Consider the following 20,175-nt stretch of genomic DNA (forward strand, 5'->3'; position numbering starts at 1 on the left):
TTAACAAATACTTGCAAATTGATCACCAAAATCTTTATGTGTCAACAAAATTGTAAATCCAGAATACAAAAATCTACTTGAAATAATCTAACCAAATACTTAATTACTTAAATGAGACTAAGTTTCTGAGGTAGTATCAAGAGGAAAAAAATCTTATTTACATACAAGGTTGTATACACAAGTAGGTTTTTGTCAATATACGTAAAAATTTTTTTTATCGAAATATAGTTGAATTACAGTGTTGTGTTAATTTCTGCTGTACAGCAAAGTGATTCAGTCACACACACTTGCACAGGTTTGGCCGAAAAGTTTGTTCAGATTTTTCCATAACATCTTAAATTCTTTTCATGTTCTTTTCCCATTATGATTATCACGGGATATTGAACGTAGTCCTCTGTGCTATACAGTAGGACCTTGTTGTTTATTCATTCTGTGTATATCAGTTTACATCTGCTAATCCCAAAACTCCCACTCCTACCATCTCCCAACCCCACTTTGGCAAATATACTTTTTAAAAACAAATCAAACTGGCCACCATTCCCAAAAATGCTTCTTACACTATGCTGGAATTTAAAAGGACTTTTAATAACTTTGAGCCCTATCTGCACTACATGTGAAACAGCTTTTAAGATTTCTCTACCTCCTGTTCAGTTCAGTTCAGTCGCTCAGTCATGTCCGACTCTTTGCGACCCCATGAATCACAGCACGCCAGGCCTCCCTGTCCATCACCAACTCCCGGAGTTCACTCAAACTCATGTCCACAGAGTGGGTGATGCCATCCAGCCATCTCATTCTCTGTCGTCCCCTTCTCCTCCCGCCCCCAACCTTTCCCAGCATCAGAGTCTTTTCCAGTGAGTCAACTCGTCGCATGAGGTGGCCAAAGTATTGCAGTTTCAGCTTTAGCATCGGTCAAAAAGAGGAAGCTGAAAATGTCTGCAAGATAGTAAACATTTCCCCCCCATCACTTAGAGCTATTAATAGAAATTATATGGCAGAATCTTTGTTAGGAAGGCTCTGAAAAAAAAAGAGATATGTGTAAGATAATTTTTAATGAACTTTCTTACAGGAAATCATTGTAAAACTCTTGGTTTTAAATGAATACTTGTTTGACACGAGGCTTCATATAGCCCATTTCAGTCTAGTATTCTAAAATCTGTTTTTAATATATGTATTTTCTTAATTGTGTTTACTCTATTGCATATTGTTTTTCAATGGTTTATTATTCCACACCCTATTTATTTTCTGCTAGGCTCTGGAGCTGCAAAGATGAGTGGGATGTAGAAATTATGTCCTGTAATAAACTGCTATCTTGTTATATATATGGTATTGAGTTTAAGCTCCAACTCAATAACTGGGTTTACACAGAATGATTTAATATTCTTCTAGGGTTCAATGTTCTAACATTCATATCGAGTATGTTTATAACATTTTCCTGAAATCGTAACATTTTCTGATGATTTTTCTCTCCTAGTGTGGTCTTTGTTGACATCTTCATCATGAATTTAATTCTTTGGATTGAAGGATCATCATCTGCTATCTCATTTGGTACCTTGATAGGAATCCTTGCATTGTGGTTTGGAATTTCAGTGCCATTAACATTTTTGGGTGCATACGTTGGAAGTTTCCAAAAGGTAAACTTTTAAAATACTGCTTTTGACCATTGAATGATGTCTGAAATAATACCTCAGTGTGAATAGACTATACAGGAAATGGAAGATATACCATTGGAGAAAATGACAAAGAATAATCATTTAGGGATAAAAGATTTTTACAAACTTTAAATGAAAGACAGTAACACTTTAAAAGACATTCTTTAATGTATTTCACATTTTATGGGTTGTTTATATTTCCCTCTCTCTGATGGGCAAAATTTAAAAGATATATTATAGGAAGGCTGACTTTAAGAAAGTCAGAAAAGTAATGAGATTGTATAGTTCGGGGAAGAAAGCCAAGATACAATCCAAGAAATGGGTTCTGTTGATGGACTTTTTTTTCTTTTTTGTTATGGTTTATCCCAGGATATTGAATATAGTTCCCTGTGTTATACAGTAGGATTTGTACAGTTATACAGTTTACAGATGTGAAGATAGCCTATTCAACATATAGGGAAAAGAAACAGTATACCAAAAAGACTAAATGAGGCCACACTACAAAAGGGTTGTATTATGAGGACATAGCGTGAATTTGCAGGGGAGAAGTCAGACAAGACAAAACAGGAAGTGGAGTTCCACATAGAGCAGAAAAAGAAAAATTTCTGAAAACTATTGACAAATTTTCAGAGACAAATTATTAGACAAATTCTGAGAGAACTTTTTGACGTCGTATATTGTTTTACATTGAAACGGTCACTAGTAAGTTTTGTCCAATATCTCCCTTGAAATGTGTAAGGAAAGATAAACATGTTTATTGTTTAGCTGTGTTCTAACATGGTGGCCACTCAACAACTATGGTTTTTGAGTACTTGGAATGTGGCTAGTCTGAATTATGTGCTGTAAGTGTAAAATATACACGGGTTTTCAACCAGTTAGAACAACAACAAGAGGAATGTAAAATGTCTTGAGTAATAATTTTTATATCAGTCACAAATGTAAATGATACTATTTTGGCATGTTAGATCATTATATCAAATAAAATATATCATTAAATTGATTCCACCTTTTTAAAATGCACCTACTAAGAAACTGGGTACAGCATTTGTGGCTTGCATCATAGTATTTCTGTTACACAGCATTGGTCTAGACTTTGCCCATATAACTGCTCTTGAAAATGTTCAGATTCAAGATTGTGTATTGTGATGCTGTCTGTATAAATTTACTTCAGTTTTATTTCATTCTGATTTTCACTTGATTTATTTTCGAGCAGTTTGACTATCCAGTTAGTACAAACCAGATTCCTCGTCAGATTCCTCACCAGGCTTTCACTAGAAGACCACTTTTTAGTAGCATCGTCGGTGGTGTTTTACCTTTTGGTTGTATTTTTATCCAACTATTTTTTATTCTAAACAGCATTTGGTGAGTATCATATCATCTTTTTAGCTTATTTAAATTGAAGGATAATTGCTTTACAGAATTTTGTTGTTTTCTGTCAAGCATCAACATGAATCAGCCCTAGGTATTCATATCTTCTTAATCTCCAAAATATTAATTGTTAATAAATTAATTTTCCTATATGTCGAGGTTGAATTCTGGTATAGTAAGACTTCATGTACTACCCTGTTTTATCCAGGGAATAGCAATCTGACCCGAGGGAATTTCCTAGGAAACTAAGACTTAATTTACAACATTTTAAAGCCACTTTTGGATGGAAATGTCTATAAAGGTTTCCTTTTTGAAAATTAATAGTCTCTTTTTAATCCTTTCCAGGTGACTTAGAAAAGTTGGTCTCAAACCATACTTCTCTGAGACTTTGCAGGGGGTTGAACGGGGATGTCCCTTGGAGGGAGGTACCTAAAGATGGAAGGGGCAGCTCTGATTTGTATCTGTTTTCCATACTGGCCTCCCATGCAAGATTTCATTTATTTTCTCTGCTGAAAATAACATGAATAGCACTGATTTTGGGTCTTCATCTGTACTAAGCTATAAGTAATGGTTTTCTATCTTCCTTTCTGTCAACTGTTAGTTCTGCTGTCAGATGCCTTTTCCTTATAGCCTTGCTCTTTTTATCTGCTACTTTTAATCTGTTTTAATTTAAGAATTCTAATAACCAATATGGAGCTTCCCAGGTAGCTCAGTTGTAAAGAATCTGCCTACCAATGCAGGAGATGCAGGAACCTCAGGTTTGATTCCTGGGTCAGGAAGATCCCCCTGGAGGAGGAAAAGGCAACCCACTCCAGTATTCTTGCCTGGAGAACCTCATGGACAGAGGAGCCTGGTGGGCTACAGTCCATGGGGTCACAAAGAGTTGGACACAACTGAGCACACATGCACCAATAACCAATATAGAAATGCATGTGAAGTAAGAACCAGTGCTCTCTGATTAAAGTGCTATAGTTTTAGTGCCCCTGCTTTGTGACAGCTATTTCAGTTGCTCCAATTCCCTTTTTTTTTCTTACTTCCTGATTCTTGACAGCATTTTGGTTTTGAGAGCTGCCAAGTGGGATTTACTCTGGAGGGATTTTTGGATATGGGGAAAATGCACAATAAAATAAAATGCAGTCACCAATTGTGCATGTTTATAACACTTTTGTCTCAAAAGAATCTTCTAGACAAAGCTTTGATGTTCTAGGAAATTAGGTTTAATCATAGACATTAATTGCTCACCTTTTATAAACAGCACTGTGTCAAAGTTGTTTGAAAGATAAGCAGTAAAATCTGTTACCTTGTCAGCAACTAAATATTTAACATGCTGTAAAATAGATTATCGGAGAAGGCAATGGCAAGCCACTCCAGTACTCTTGCCTAGAAAATCCCATGGATGGAGGAGCCTGGTAGGCTGCAGTCCATGGGGTCTCTACGAGTCGGACACGACTGAGTGACTTCACTTTCACTTTTCACTTTCACACATTGGAGAAGGAAATGGCAACCCACTCCAGTATTCTTGCCTGGAGAATCCCAGGGACGGGGGAGCCTGGTGGGCTGCCATCTATGGGGTCGCACAGAGTCGGACACGACTGAAGTGACTTAGCAGCAGCAGCAGCAAAATAGATTATAGTAACCAAATTTTGCAGCTGTTTTTGATGGGAAAGTATTTTTAAAGCAAAACTGAAAGATTATTTGAAGTGTTAATCACTCAGTCGTGTCTGACTCTCTTTGCGACCCCATGGGCTGTGGCTCCTCTGTCCATGGAATTCTCCAGGCAAGAATACTGGAGTGGGTTGCCATGTCCTTATTCAGGAGATCTTTCTGACCCAGGGATTGAACCCAGGTCTCTCATATTGCAGGCAGATTCTTTACTGTTTGAGCCAAGATTCTTTCAGTTCAGTTCAGTTCAGTTCAGTTCAGTCACTCAGTCGTGTCCGACTCTTTGCGACCCCATGAATCACAGTATGCCAGGCCTCCCTGTCCACCACCAACTCCCAGAGTTCACTCAGAATCATGTCCATCGAGTTGGTGATGCCAACCAGCCATCTCATTCTCTGTCGTCCCCTTCTCCTCCTGCCCCCAATCAAAGGGAAAAAGTAGAAGCAGTGACAGGTTTTATTTTCTTGGGTCCCGAAATCACTGTGGATGGCAACTGTAACCATGAAATCAAAAGACTCCTTCTCCCTGGAAGAAAAGCTATGACAAACCTAGGCAGCCTAGAGACATTCAGATCAGATCAGATCAGTTGCTCAGTCGTGTCCGACTCTCCGCGACCCCATGAATCACAGCACGCCAGGCCTCCCTGTCCATCACCAACTCCTGGAGTACACTCAAACTCATGTCCACAGAGTCGGTGATGCCATCCAGCCATCTCATTCTCCGTCGTCCCCTTCTCCTCCCGCCCCCAACCTTTCCCAGCATCAGAGTCTTTTCCAGTGAGTCAACTCGTCGCAGGTTTTGTTTCAGTGAGAAACCAGGGTGCTTGTTCTGTACAACTTTGTATATATTTATGAACTCTAGAGATGATTCTTCCCAACCACCATCCTTCATCCTCACCCCCAGGTGTATATTTTACATGAGGTTTTAAAATGGAATATTGATCAGTTCACCAGTTTCTTCTCTTCAGAAAGCTTTTTGAAATGTCTATTTCTTATCCCTATTTAGTCAGCTTGCTCTATAATAATGAAAGGAATTACTTCATTCCTTTGAAGTTTGGCTTAAATGTAATCTATACACTGATATTTTTAAAGATGCATGTTTGAAAGTAGATTTAATAGAATTATGTGTGTTGTGCTATAAACACCAACTTGGAGAAGCTACCTCTTAAGAGACCTCCAAAGACAAAATTTGATTCTGTGGTTTTCTGTTGTATAATATAGTTGCTGGTATTTATGCCATTTCCATTTCTAAAGAGAAAACATGTTTTCAAGTGTGTATAGAGAAAATTTATGGGTTTTATGTGAAAACTAAATTGTAGGAGCCGACAAATATTGGTGAGTAGCAAATACTGTTTCTGATGAAAGAGAATATGGCCAAATTCTGAAGCTGTGTAGGTGAGGGAATATACATATATATTTGATACTACATGGATACTACATGGATTTGATGATATTACATGAATAGATGAAGTCTGGAATGAAAATCTCAAGGTGAGAAAAGTGTGTGACAGTTTACTGGTTAGAGTCGGATGGATCTTTCTGTGTGTATCCTTAAGTTAAAACTTATTTTAAAATTGTCATTTTTCTTTCAGGTCTCATCAGATGTACATCATGTTTGGCTTCCTTTTCTTAGTCTTTATAATTCTTCTGATTACTTGCTCTGAAGCTACCATTCTGCTGTGTTATTTTCATTTGTGTTCTGAGGTAAAGACATAAGAAACTAACACATCTGAAGCTTTCTAAACTTGCATTATTAGAATTAGAAGTCTATTGAGAAAGGGATTAAACTAAGTGTTAACTGCATGGTTTTTACAACTTGGGATCACTTTTATATTGTGTTTTCCTAGTGACACATTTTGATTTTGATGCAGCTATCAAGTTAATGCTTTTTAAAAAATTTAATTTATTTTAGTTGGAGGCTAATTACTTTACAATATTGTAGTGTTTTTTGCCATACATTGATATGAATCAGCCATGGGTGTACATGTGTTCTCCATCCTGAACCCCCCTCCCACCTCCCTCTCCATCCCATCCCTCTAGATCATTCCAGTGCACCAGCCCTGAGCACCCTGTCTCATGCATTGAACCTGGACTGGCGATCTGTTTCATATATGATAATATACATGTTTCAATTCTATTCTCTCAGATCTTCCCACCCTCACCTTCTCCCACAGAGTCCAGAATACTGTTTTATACATCTGTGTCTCTTTTGCTGTCTTGCATGTAGGGTTGTCATTACCATCTTTCTAAATTCCATATATATCTGTTAGTATACTTTCTTGGTGTTTTTCTTTCTGGCTTACTTCACTCTGTATAATAGGCTCTGGTTTCATCCACCTCATTAGAACTGATTCAAATGTATTTTTTTTAATGGCTGAGTAATACTCCATTGTGTATATGTACCACAGCTTTCTTATCCATTCGTCTGCTGATGGACATCTAGGTTGCTTCCATGTCCTGGCTATTATAAACAGTGCTGCGATGAACATTGGGGTACACGTATCTCTTTCAATTCTGGTTTCCTCAGTGTGTATTCTCAGCAGTGGGATTGCTGGGTCATATGGCAGTTCTATTTCCAGTTTTTTAAGGAATCTCCACACTGTTCTCCATAGTGGCTGTACTAGTTTGCATTCCCACCAACAGTGTAAGAGGGTTCCCTTACACACCCTCTCCAGCATTTATTGCTTAGAGACTTTTGGATAGCAGCCATTCTGACTGGTGTGAGATGGTACCTCATTGTGGTTTTGATTTGCATTTCTCTGATAATGAGTGATGTTGAGCATCTTTTCATGTGTTTGTTAGCCATCTGTATGTCTTCTTTGGAGAACTGTCTGTTTAGTTCTTTGGCCCATTTTTTGATTGGGTCATTTATTTTTCTGGAATTGAGCTGCAGGGGTTGCTTGTATATTTTTGAGATTAATTCTTTGTCAGTTGTTTCATTTACTATTAATTTATCCCATTCTGAAGGCTGTCTTCTCACCTTGCTTATAGTTTCCTTTGTTGTGCAAAAGTTTTTAAGTTTAATTAGGTCCCATTTGTTTATTTATTTATTTTTTTAGAGGTTTTTAAAAATATTTATTTTAATTGGAGGCTAATTACTTTACATTATTGTATTGGTTTTGCCATACATTGACATGAATCTGCTCCAGGTGTACATGTGTTCCCCATCTTGAACCCCCTCCCATCTCCCTCCCCATCTCATCCCTCTGGTTCATCCCAGTACACCAGCCCTGAGCATCCTGTATCATGCATTTCCAATACACTGGGAGGTGGGTCATAGAGGATCCTGCTTTGATTTATGTCAGAGAGTGTTTTGCCTATGTTTTCCTCTAGGAGTTTTATAGTTTCTGGTCTTACATTTAGATCTTTAATCCATTTTGAATTTGTTTTTGTGTATCGTATTAGAAAGTGTTCTAGTTTCATACTTTTACAAGTGTTTGACCAGTTTTCCCAGCACCACTTGTTAAATAGATTGTCTTTTCTCCATTGTATATTCTTGCCTCCTTTGTCAAATATAAGGTGTCCATAAGTGCATGGATTTATCTCTGGGCTTTCTATTTTGTTTCATTGATTTATTGTTTTTGTGCCAGTACCATACTGTCTTGATGGCTGTAGCTTTGTAGTAGAGTCTGAAGTCAGGCAGGTTGATTCCTCCAGTTCCATTCTTCTTTCTCAGGATTGTTTTGGCTATTTGAGGTTTTTTGTATTTCCAACAAATTGTGAAATTATTTGTTTTAGTTCTCTGAAAAATACTGTTGGTAGCTTGATAGGAATTGCATTGAATCTAAAGATTGCTTTGGGTAATATACTTATTTTCACTATATTGATTCTTCCAATCCACGAACACAGTATATTTCTCCATCTATTTGTATCCTCTTTGATTTCTTTCATCATAAGTTAATTTTGCTTTGATAGAAAGTTTTCAAGAGAAAGCAGTTTCTCTCTGGCTAGTTGCTATAATTTCTGTATAGTATTCGGTTAACATAGAAAAACACAGGGAACTGATTTGATAGTTCAGACATAAAAGATCTGATTTGATGATGTTTTCTTTTTAACAATTAACATTTTCTTGTAGCTTAGGCCAGGATTATATTTTATGGGCTTGAGGTTGCTGCTAAAGGCCCTTTCTCTTTCTTTTTGTTGCCTTTTGGTTACCATGGACATAAATAATTCTTTTTACCCAATGCCACCCTCAATTTTTCCTGATGTCATTTTGAATAACTGAGCTAGTGGTGAACATATTTTCTTAAATCCCCTAGATGCCTCTTATTTTGGTAATTTAATGTGACTTTCTAAAGGTGACAAGAGAGTTTAGGGAATGATTATTATATACATGATGTCTTAGAGCATTTTTTTTATTGAGCTATAGGAATAAAAGTAAAATATATATAATTATGTACGTATTATACTTAGGTACTTATTCATTCTATGATACATTTTATCATAGGAATTCTGTAACAATCATTAGTAAAACATTAATAGGCATAAGATATATATATATATGCATATATTTCTTAGAAAGGTTTGAGGGCCCCCAAAACCGCCCACATATTTGGTGACTCACTAGAAGGACTCATGAGACTTAGCGTATAGACATTTTCTTGGTTAGGGTTTATTACAGCAAAAGGATGCACAACAGGATCAGTAAGGGAAAAAGACACAGATGGAACCTGGGGAAAAAAAAAACCCATGTGCAGTCTTCCTGTTTTTTCTCTCCCCCATGAGGGGACACACCAAGCATGCTCCTTCTGCAGCAGTAAAAAATGCAGTAGTATATGTGCAGTGTGTCTGCCAAGGGAAGCCCACAAGAGACTCAATAGCCAAGGTTTTTATTGGGAGCTAGTCACATAGGCACACTCTGCCTAACAACTTCCAACTTTCCAGACACTCTAAAGGAAAGCATGTGTTCACCATGAATCACATAGTTTGTACAGTCTAGGTATAGAAAACCAGTCTTATCAGTCAGGGAATGATTAAATGCTAAATTCCTAAGTATTAAGCCAAGAATCAACCTTGTAAGCAGACCTTTCTAAAGATGGCAACCTCAGACCTGCTATGTTAACTCTTTTCTGCACAGTTTATCCCCTTGGCCTTTAACCATGGTGCTTTTATGGTAATTTTATTATCAGGAAGAACCCACGGGCAGGGTGAGACTAACCTAATCATTGACCTCTGTCATGCCTCCATGGGTCATGAATTTAGCCAGTTAAAATAATTCCCATTAACCATAAAGTTCTATCTTGAACAAACAAACTTATAGAAAAAGAGGTCAGACTTGTGGTTACCAAAGGCAAGGGTTAGAGGGAGGGAGAATTGAATGAAGGTGGTTGAAAGGTACAAACTTGCAGTTATAGGATAAACAAGTACTAGGGATGTAATGTACAACATGATAAATATAATTGACACTGCTGGGTGCTCTTTATGACCGTTGTTAAGATAGTAAATCCTAAGAGTTCTCATCACAAGGAAAAATATATTTTTCTCTATTTCTTTAATTTTGTATCTATATGAGATGATGGATGTTCAGTAAAATTACTGTGATAATCATTTCATGATATGTTAAGTCAAATCATTATATTGTACACCTTAAAATTAGACAGTGCTTGTATATCAGTTATATCTCAATAAAACTGTAAGGGGGAAAAAGATCTATCTTAAATTTCTCTACTAACCTTTTTTACCTGAACTGAGGCATCAATTCTGGCCCAGCACAACTCTGGCCAGTAAATTGAAGCTGACCTGAAAGCCTTCCAGGGCTGAGGGAGTGTCTAGAGAGAAAGGATGTGCATATTAGAAGTACAGTCCCTGAAGGCACACATGGTCCCCCTGGAAACCAAGAGTTTATCATTGTGAGGGCGCCCCAAGCAGGATGTACATTAGTCAGACAGTACATATGAAATTAAATTTCTTATGAAACTTCTTTTTTTATTTCTTTTAATCCATAATCCTATAGAGTCTATTGTATGTTGCCTCTTATTATAATTACTAACCCATGTATAGTTAGAGTTTCATCTAAAAAGTTGTTTTTTCTACCTCTTCTCACAGGATTATCATTGGTGGTGGAGATCCTTTCTTACCAGCAGTTTTACAGCTGTTTATTTTTTTGCTTATGCAGTTTACTACTTCTTCGCCAAACTTAAAATAACAGGCATTGCAAGCACCATTTTGTACTTTGGGTACACGATGATCATGGTCTTGATTTTTTTCCTGTTCACCGGTAAGCACAGAATTACATTTTGTGTATTTTGGATTCTCTAAAGAGACTTGGAGATAGCAGTAATATAATAAGCAACAATTAACAATTAATGGAAGGAAGAGGGAACAAAGTCATCATGTTCATTTCTATGCTTTGGGGATAAAAGATTGCAAGGCCTGGGGAGCTGGAGGGACCTTATGTACTTAGCTGCAAGACCGCCCCTTGTGAATGTTTTTAAACAGTAGGGATGTGTTCCAAAGCACAGTAAGGGTTATGTGTAATCACTTTTTAATTCCTTCCAGGCATAAAAAATTAACTGACTTGAATAACTTTTAAATTAGTAAAATTAGATTAAGTCGATATAAGCAATTATAAGTGAGGAACAAGATGGATACTTGTCAGGATTACTCATTTGGGATTGTTATTTTGGTTCAGATGTGATGGAAATTCTTGTTTAGATGAATGCTTAAAGCAGGTGAAAAAATGGCATGGTTTCTAAAATGATCCCACTGGAGAAATAATGAATTTGGAGAGCTTTATGCCCTTGCCAGCCCAAGGGAAGCAGTGGTCCACCTCTACCTGCCTCACTTTTTAAGTTCTGGTTTTAGCTCAAGTCACATCATTTGTGTAGGTCAGTTTGGAACATTTCAAGCATTTTCCTATGCTCTTAACCCTCCAGGTTCAACAAATATGCACAAATTAACAATGAAAATTTGTCAGAAATCAAAGCCTTAAGACACATGCAAACATTATCTGAGAAACTGGGCATCTTGGTGGTGACGTATTTCTGTCCTTTTTGTGTACCTGCTTCTCTCAACTCTCCAGTAAAGAGAAGACTGTGAAGGCCTTCTGTCATCTTTCAGTTCTATTTAGGAAATTCCCTGGTGGTCCAGTGGCTGGGACTACATGCTTCCACTTCTACTACAGGGAGCCTGAGTTCCATTCCTGGTTGGGGAACTAAAAAATGAGTTCTGTTTAAAACCGAAGGCCTGAGAGTGTCTCACTATTCTAGTCTAATGAAGCTCCTCATGTTTGCCTTTGAGGTTTTTAAACTTTTTACTGAAATATGCCTGTAGAAAAATGCACACGTCATAAGTGTACAGCATTGAACACACTCTGTAACTGACAGCCATGTTAATAAAAAGTACGTGATCCACGGACCGAAAGCCTCTGTTGGGAGTCTTTTCTACTCATCTTCCCCAAAGGCAACCACTATCCTGACTTTTAACAGCATCAGTTAACTTGTCCTGTTTTTGAATTTAGGTTAATGGAATCATAGAAGATATACTCTTCTATGTCTGGCTTCTTTGAGGTCAGGTTTCTTTTTCTCCAGATTGTTTGTGAATTTCACCCATATTGCTGTGTGTACATGCCATCTCTGCCCACAGTGTCTTGTTTTGGATTTCTCTCCTTGTAAGTTACCGGCTTTTCTATTTGTGTAATGTGCAGTTGAATGGATTGAGTGCAGTGATTTCAGGCTAATGTTTTCTTCATTACCTAACACTTTGACTCAGGCTACCTTTTTCTGGGAGTCTTATATTATCAGCAGCTTCTTTCAAAAGTGAAATGTCATCCAAAATGGTCCCATTGCTGACAAACATCTGTGCCCATTGGTAGTCTCCACCACTTAAATTGCTTCTGTCACTAATATCTGACTCTGCAAGGTTCTCAGTGGTCTCTTGCAAAAACCTAATGGCCGTTCTGTAGTCTCCATTCTCCTTGGCTTCTTGGTTAAACACTACTCCACACCCATTCTGTGAAATTCTTCCTAGCATGATTGACATTCTTCTTCCTGTGCCGTATTGTGAATTCTTTTGTTTCCCTCCCTCTTCCTGTCACCTAACTCTAGGCTTTATTGAGGGTTCTACCTTCAGCATTTCAGTCCTTTCTTTCTGCACTCTCCCTTTTAGAGTTTATTTAGTCCCAGGGTTTCATTTATCTCCTTAGTGCTGACAGCTCCCAAATCTCTGTCTCTAGCCATAACCACTCTTCACGTATATTCTGAACATTTGCACGTCGTGTTGGTTCATGCCCCAGAAAGTGAATCTAGCACTTCCTCCCCCACCCACTGATTCATCTGAATTTCTCTCTCTTTGATCCTCATCTCTAATCTCTGATCTCTTTGGCTTATTTTGCATGAATTCTTAACATAGCCCTTCCATGCTTTATGGACTTCCCTGATAGCTCAGTTGGTAAAGAATCTGCCTGCAATGCAGGAGACCCCAGTTTGATTCCTGGGTCAGGAAGACCTGCTGGAGAAGGGATAGGCTATCCACTCCACTGTTCTTGGGCTTCCCTGGTAATTCAGCTGGTAAAGAATCTGCCTGCAATGCGGGAGACCTGAGTTGGATCCCTGGGTTGGGAAGATCCTCTGGAGAAGGGAAAGGCTACCCACTCCAGTATTCTGGCCTGGAGAATTCCATGAACTGTATTAGTCCATGGGGTCGCAAAAAGTTGGACATGACTAAGCGACTTTCACTTTCACTTTTCCATGCTTTATAGTTAATCACAACCTGCCTATTTATTCTTCTTCAGAAGCTTCTTTTTCTGTCTTACACAGCGCTAGACTCTGGGATAGGTGCTGGGGACATAGTGGTGAACAAGACAGGTAAGGGCCCCTGCTTTTGTGGATGTTATATGTTAATAGATGGCAGACAAAGAAGGAATTACGGGTTTGATGAGCTTTGTGAAAGAAATGATATGAAAGAAGGGGTGGATAATCAAGTGTTTCAAACAGAGGTGACAGCATGTTCAAAAATCCTGAAGTGGGAAGGAGTTTGACATCTTCAGAGAGCACAGAGGAGTTCACGATGGCAAGGGGGGGAGGATTTCTCTAGGTGGCAATAGTGATGTTAGAGATGTAAGGAACTGGCAGATCTTACCATGGACTCAAAAACTCTACTAAGGAATTTAGATTTTATTGTTGGAGTGGAGAGGGGATGGGGAGTTGAGGGGATTTCAATGTGATAATTTCATTCATCTTATTAGAAAACTTTAGTAGTGCCATACTTCTTTATCAAGATCTAAACTTACCTTGGTGTTTGGGCTCCTGTTCTGCCTGCTCTGTGTATTTTCTAAATCTCTTAAACTGAACCATTTACTGAGTTCAGGCGTGTATCCTCCTGATTTTTTTTTTAGCATGTCTCTCTGCCTAACTTCGGAGAAGGCAATGGCAACCCACTCCAGTACTCTTGCCTGGAAAATCCCATGGACGGAGGAGCCTGGTAGGCTGCAGTCCATAAGGTCGCTAAGAGTCAGACATGACTGAGCGACTTCAGTTTTACTTTTCACTTTCATGCATTGGAGAAGGAAATGGCAACCCATTCCAGTGTTCTTGCCTGGAGAATCCCAGGCACAGAGGAGCCTGGCGGGCTGCCATCTATGGGGTCGCACAGAGTCGGACACGACTGGAGCGACTTAGTAGCAGCAGCAGCAGCCACCTAACTTGGAATCTTCTTGAGAACAGGGACCACACATCTTATGCCTATTTTCTATCCTTCATAGTGCTAAGCACATGGTTCTTCTTGAATTACATAGTGTATGAAAGAGAGTAGATACCCTTATGGAATAATGTTTCCATATCTATTTTACTTTAAAAAATGTTTTAGATTAAAGTGTAATTGATATACAACATTTTATTAGTTTCTGGTGTACAACACAATGACATATTTGTATATATTATCAAATGATTACCATAATAAGTCTAGTTAACATCTGTCATACACAGTTACAAAATGTTTGCAATCAATCAGAACTTTTAAGGTTTATTCTCTTAGCAACTTTTAAATAAACCACCAATCTGTATCGACGAGCTTGGTGTTTTATTTTTTTAAGATTCCACATGTAAGTGAGAGCATGCAGTATTTGTCTTTCTTTGTCTAACTTATTTCACTTAGCATAATGCCCTCAAAGTCCATCCATGTTTTCACAAAAAGCAGGATTGTATATTTTATGACTGAATAATATTCCATTGTATGGAGATACCACATTTTCTTTATCCATTTATACATCAGCAGACACTTAGGTTGTTTTCATATCTTGGCTACTGTAAATGACACTGCAGTGAACATGGTATACATGTTTTTTTTTTCAGTGTTTTCATTTTCTTTGGATAAATACCCAGAAGTCGAATTTCTGGATCATATGGCAATTCTATTTTTAATTTTTTTAGGAACCTCCATACCATTTTCCATAGTGGCTATACCAATGTATATGCTTATCAACAGTGCACAGGGTCCCCTTTCTCTACATCCTCGCTAACACTTTTTATTTCTTGTGTTTTTGATAATCGTCATTCTAATAGGTGTGAGATGGTATTTCATTGTGGTTTTGATTTGCATTTCCCTGATGATTAGTGCTACTGAGCATCTTTTCATGAACTTTTTGGCCTTCTTTATATCTTCTTTGGAAAAATGTCTATTCAGATCTTCTGCCCACTTTTTGGTAATAAATTGCATACATCTATAGTAACAGGGAGAGAAGGAAATGGCAACCCACTCCAGTATTCTTGCTTAAAGAATCCCATGGATATAGGAGCCTGGTGGGCTGCTGTCCATAGGGTCGCACAAAGTCGGACATGACTGAAGCGGCTTAGCATGCATGCATGCATTGGAGAAGGAAATGGCAACCAAGTCCAGTATTCTTGCCTGGAGAATCCCAGGGACGGAGGTGCCTGGTGGGCTGCCGTCTATGGGGTCTTACAGAGTTGGACACGACTGAAGTGACTTAGCAGCAGCAGCAGCATAGTAACAGGCCTAAAATCTTTCTGGAGGGTGTATATATTTTTTCCTTTCCAATTTTATTCAGATTTTTTATTGAGGTATAGCTGACATACAGCTCTGTATAAGTTTCAGGTATACAGCATAATTATTTGACTTTCATACATCATGAAATGATGACCACAGTGGGTTCAATCAACATTTATCATCTCATATAGATACAAAATTAACGAAATAGAAATTTTTTTTTCTTCTGCTGAGAACTTTTAGGATTTACTCTTAACAACTTTCATATATAATGTACAGCAGTATTAATTACACTTACCATGTTGTACATTATATTCCTAGTACTTATTTATTTTATAACTGAAACTTTGTACCTTTTGACTGCCTTCAACCAATTCCTCTTCCCCTACCCCTCACATCTAGTAACTACAAATCTGATCTCTCTTTCTATGAATTTGTTTGTTTCTTTGTTGAAATATAATTGACCTATAACACTATGTTAGTTCTTGATATACAGCATAGTGATTTGATATTTCTGTCCATTTCAAAATGATCATCATGGTAAGTCTAGCTACCATCTGTCACCATACAAAGATATTGCATAATCATTGACTATATTCCCCATACTGTACAATTCATCCCATGACTTATTTATTTTGTAACTGGGATTTTGTATCTTTTAATTTCCCTCACCTGTTTCACTCCTCCCCGCTACTCCCTACCTCCAGCAACCACCTGTTTGTTCTCTAAATCCATGACTCTGTTTCTATTTTGTTATGTTTGTTCAATTGTTCTGTGTTTTAGATTCTATGTACAAGTGAAATCATACAGTATTTGTTTTTCTCTGTCTGACTTCTTTTACTTAGCATAATACCCTGTGGGTCCATCTATGTATTATCCCAAATGGTTAAATGACAAGATTTCATTCTTTTTTAATGTCTGAGTTTTATATATATATATGATATATGTATATTATGTATATATTATCTATGTGTTATATATATTATGTATATATATATGTATCTACACACACATATACCACATCCTGTTTATCGATTCATCTATTGATAAACACTTAAGTTGCTTCCATATCTTGGCTGTTGTAAATGTTGCTTCAGTGAGCATAGGGGTTCATACAGCTTGAATTAGTGTTTTTGTATTCTTCAGATAAACACTCTGGAGTGGAATTGCTGGATCTTGTGGTAAATCTATTTTCAATTTTTTAAGAATCTGCATAGTGTTTCCATAGTGGCTGCACCAGTTTACATTCCCACTGACAGTGTAGAAGGGTTCCTTTTTTTGCATACCCTCTCCAGCATTTGTTATTTGTAGACTTTTTAATGATGGTCATTCTGACTGTTGTGAGGTTATACTTCATTGTAGTTTTGATTTTTTAAATTAATTTTTATTGGAGAATAGTTGATTTGCAATGTTGTATTAGTTTCAGGTGTACAGCAAAGTGAATCAGTTATACATATACATATATCCCCTCTTTTTTAGATATTTTTTCCCTATATAGGCTATTACAGCGTATTGAGTAGAGTTCCCTGTGATATACAGTAGGTCCTTATTAGTTAACCTATTTTGTATATAATAGTGCATATATGTCAATCCCAATCTTCCAGTTTATTCCCCTCCACCCCCTGGTAAGCATAAATTTATTTTCTACATCTGTGTCTCTTTCTGTTTTGTAGATAAGTTTATTTCTATCCTTTTTTTTTTAAAGATTCCACATATAAGTGATATCATGTGATATTTGTTGTTCTTTGACTTCTTCACTCAGTATCAATTTCTAGGTCCATCTATGTTGCTGCATATGGCATTATTTTGTTCTTTTTTATGGTTGAATAATATTCCATTGTATATATAGTACCACATCTTCTTTATCCATTCATCGTTTAAGGGCACTTGGGTTGTTTCTATGTCTTGGCTATTATAAATAGTGCTGCAATGAACATTGGGGGTGCTTATATCTTTTTGAATTATGGTTCTCCAGATATATGATATATGTCCAGGAGTGGGATTGCAGGATCATATGGTAGCTCTATTTTTAGTTTTTTAAAGAACCTCCATACTGTTCTCCATAGTGGCTGTACCAGTATATATTCTCACCAACAGTATAGGAGGGTCCCTTTACTCCATACCCTCTCTAGCATTTATTATTTATAGACTTTTTGATGATGGGCATTCTGACTGGTGCGAGGTGATTCCTCTTTGTAGTTTTGATTTGCATTTCTCTAATCATTAGTGATGTTGAGAATCTTTTCATGGGCCTCTTGGCCATCTTTATGTATTCTTTGGAGCAATGACTATTTAGATCTTCTGCCCATTTTTTTGGATTGGGTGGATTTTTCTTTTTATATTGAGCTGCATGAACTATTAGTATATTTTGGAGATGGCATAAGAGCCCTTAAGAGCCAAATTTCAGTTTGTATCAGCTGCTTGGGTCTCATGGGTGTGAGCCCCATGGTTTTTTAAAACCAGATGTCTGGAGAGTTTGTTTCTCAGGTGCCAGTCTTAAAGGTTGGAGTGCCCGATGTAGGGCATGAACCCTTTGGTCCTCAGAAAGAAGCTCCAGGTTTTGGATTCCCTCCCAATTGTATATCACCATGCTGGATTTGGGGTTTATGGTGAGATCATTGTCCCAGCCTTTCCTACCCACTATGATGTAGTTTTCCCTCTCATTTGTCCCATGTGAAGACGTTGCTCTGCCAGGTTTTTTTCAGAGGAATTTGTTCCATGTATTGTTGTAGGTTTGGTGTGTCTATGGGAGGAGGTGAGTTTAGGATCTTCCTATGTCCCTGTCTTGAATCAGAGCAAATTATTTTTCATGGTGGGGGGTGGGGACAGGAAAAGAAATCTCCATATCTATTTTAAAAGTAAATCATGAAAAACCTCCAAAGTAAATCCTAGTTATCGTTCATACCAGGAAGAATTTTAAAATCATGAAGTGTGCTTTTGACATCAGTTTTCTACAACTGTTCTTTAAGAAGTCCTTTCTGCCTAAGACTCTTGAATGGCATCTCTGTATTCCATTTCACCATTATATTTTGAGGTTCACAGCAGGAAGCAAGGCTTATTGCCTCTGCTCATGGTGTCTCACTTTTGAGGAAGACATTTTTAATTAAATAATTAGTCTTGAGAATATAGATGTACACAAAAGTACAGTTCTTAATTGCTGATTACTCTTTCTTGCTACAGGCAGATCTTTCTGAGAGCGAATTTTTTAAATGAGAACTTTAAAATTAGCAATATCTACTAATATATAAAAATTACTGAAAGTTTTACACTAACTTAGAATAATTATGCATTCATCCAAAGTTCTTCCTTGTGGTCACCACATTCGTCTTTGGTACTTGAATTCATCCACGGCATCATAATGGAAGTACAGGACCTCATAGCTATCACTTTTCAATATTGAGTATGTTCCTGTATATCCTTTATATTTGCCACTTTTATGGCTGTTTAATCTGTTGAGAAGATTACTTAACTGTTTCTTTAGTATTGAACCCCCCCCCCACTGCCTCCCCCCGACAATTTGAATTATTTCCTTAAGATAATCTGTGAAATGGGATGACAGGGTCAAAAAGTATAAATATTTTGGTGGATTTTTATGCTTTTCTGGCATCAGCAGAGTTGTATCATTTTCCCTACAGCCTTGGCTGGCATTGAGTATTATTTTAACAGAAACAATAACCAACTCCCCGCAAAATGGTTTTCTTTTTTGTTAAGTCAGTATGTCTAAAATGGCACCCCATTGTTTTCTTCCTCTCAGTTTTTGAGGCAAAGGAAATGATGTGCATTGTGACTGGTGTTCCTCTACTCAATTTTCAGTACATAGCACACTAACAGATGTGTAAATAACATTTTGAAATGGAATTCAAAGAACAGGCAGAAGGATAAGCCATACTATACCAATAATGTCACCAAAGGGTACCAGGAGGGAAATGTTACATTGTAGAGACAAAGATAAACTTCAGTTCAAGTTGGGTGACTTGTCCCAAATCCTAACTAGTTTCAGTATAAGTAGTTTAGCCAGCTGTTAAGAAACCAGCTATTAAAGAAACGAAGTCTATGCGTGACCAAGTAGGCTGTGATATATTCTAATTTGATCGCTTTACTCAGATCTCTAATGGAGGTTGATGGTTGGCACACATGTGGATACTTGGTCTTGATTGGAGGATAGTGATTGTTTTTAATTTGCATCAAGTTCTCTTTTCGATATCAACAAATGAGTTAAAGTCTTAAAATTAATTGAAATAATGTATCTCTGAAAGTGAAAGTGAAGTTGCTCAGTTGTGTCCGACTCTTTGCAACCCCATGGACTGTAACCCACCAGGCTCTTCCCTCCATGGGATTCTCCAAGCAAGAGTACTGGAGTGGGTTGCCATTTCCTTCTCCAGGGGATCTTCCCGACCCAGGGATCGAACCCGGGTCTCCTGCATTCCAGGCAGACGCTTTAACGTCTGAGCCACCAGGGAGGCCCCTGTATCTCTCAGTTCAGTTCAGTTCAGTTGCTCAGTCGTGACCGACTCTTTGTGACCCCATGAATCACAGCACGCCAGGCCTCCCTGTCC

The 20,175-nt window shown here is 37.7% G+C and overlaps 1 protein-coding gene across 1 annotated transcript in view; it reads left to right on the forward strand.

The window, feature by feature from the left end:
* Positions 1-20,175, forward strand: part of LOC129564584 (transmembrane 9 superfamily member 2-like) — an 87,541-nt gene that overhangs the window by 58,563 nt on the left and 8,803 nt on the right. The window contains exons 13-16 of the mRNA XM_055438672.2: positions 1,472-1,631; positions 2,863-3,011; positions 6,271-6,382; positions 10,724-10,895. Coding sequence (XP_055294647.1) covers positions 1,472-1,631; positions 2,863-3,011; positions 6,271-6,382; positions 10,724-10,895 — 593 coding nt within the window. The remainder of the gene's footprint in view (positions 1-1,471; positions 1,632-2,862; positions 3,012-6,270; positions 6,383-10,723; positions 10,896-20,175) is intronic.

The sequence above is a fragment of the Moschus berezovskii genome, chromosome X (assembly GCF_049115385.1).
Source record: "Moschus berezovskii isolate FMDL1 chromosome X, NW_MosBer_1.0, whole genome shotgun sequence".
Lineage (NCBI taxonomy): Eukaryota > Metazoa > Chordata > Mammalia > Artiodactyla > Moschidae > Moschus > Moschus berezovskii.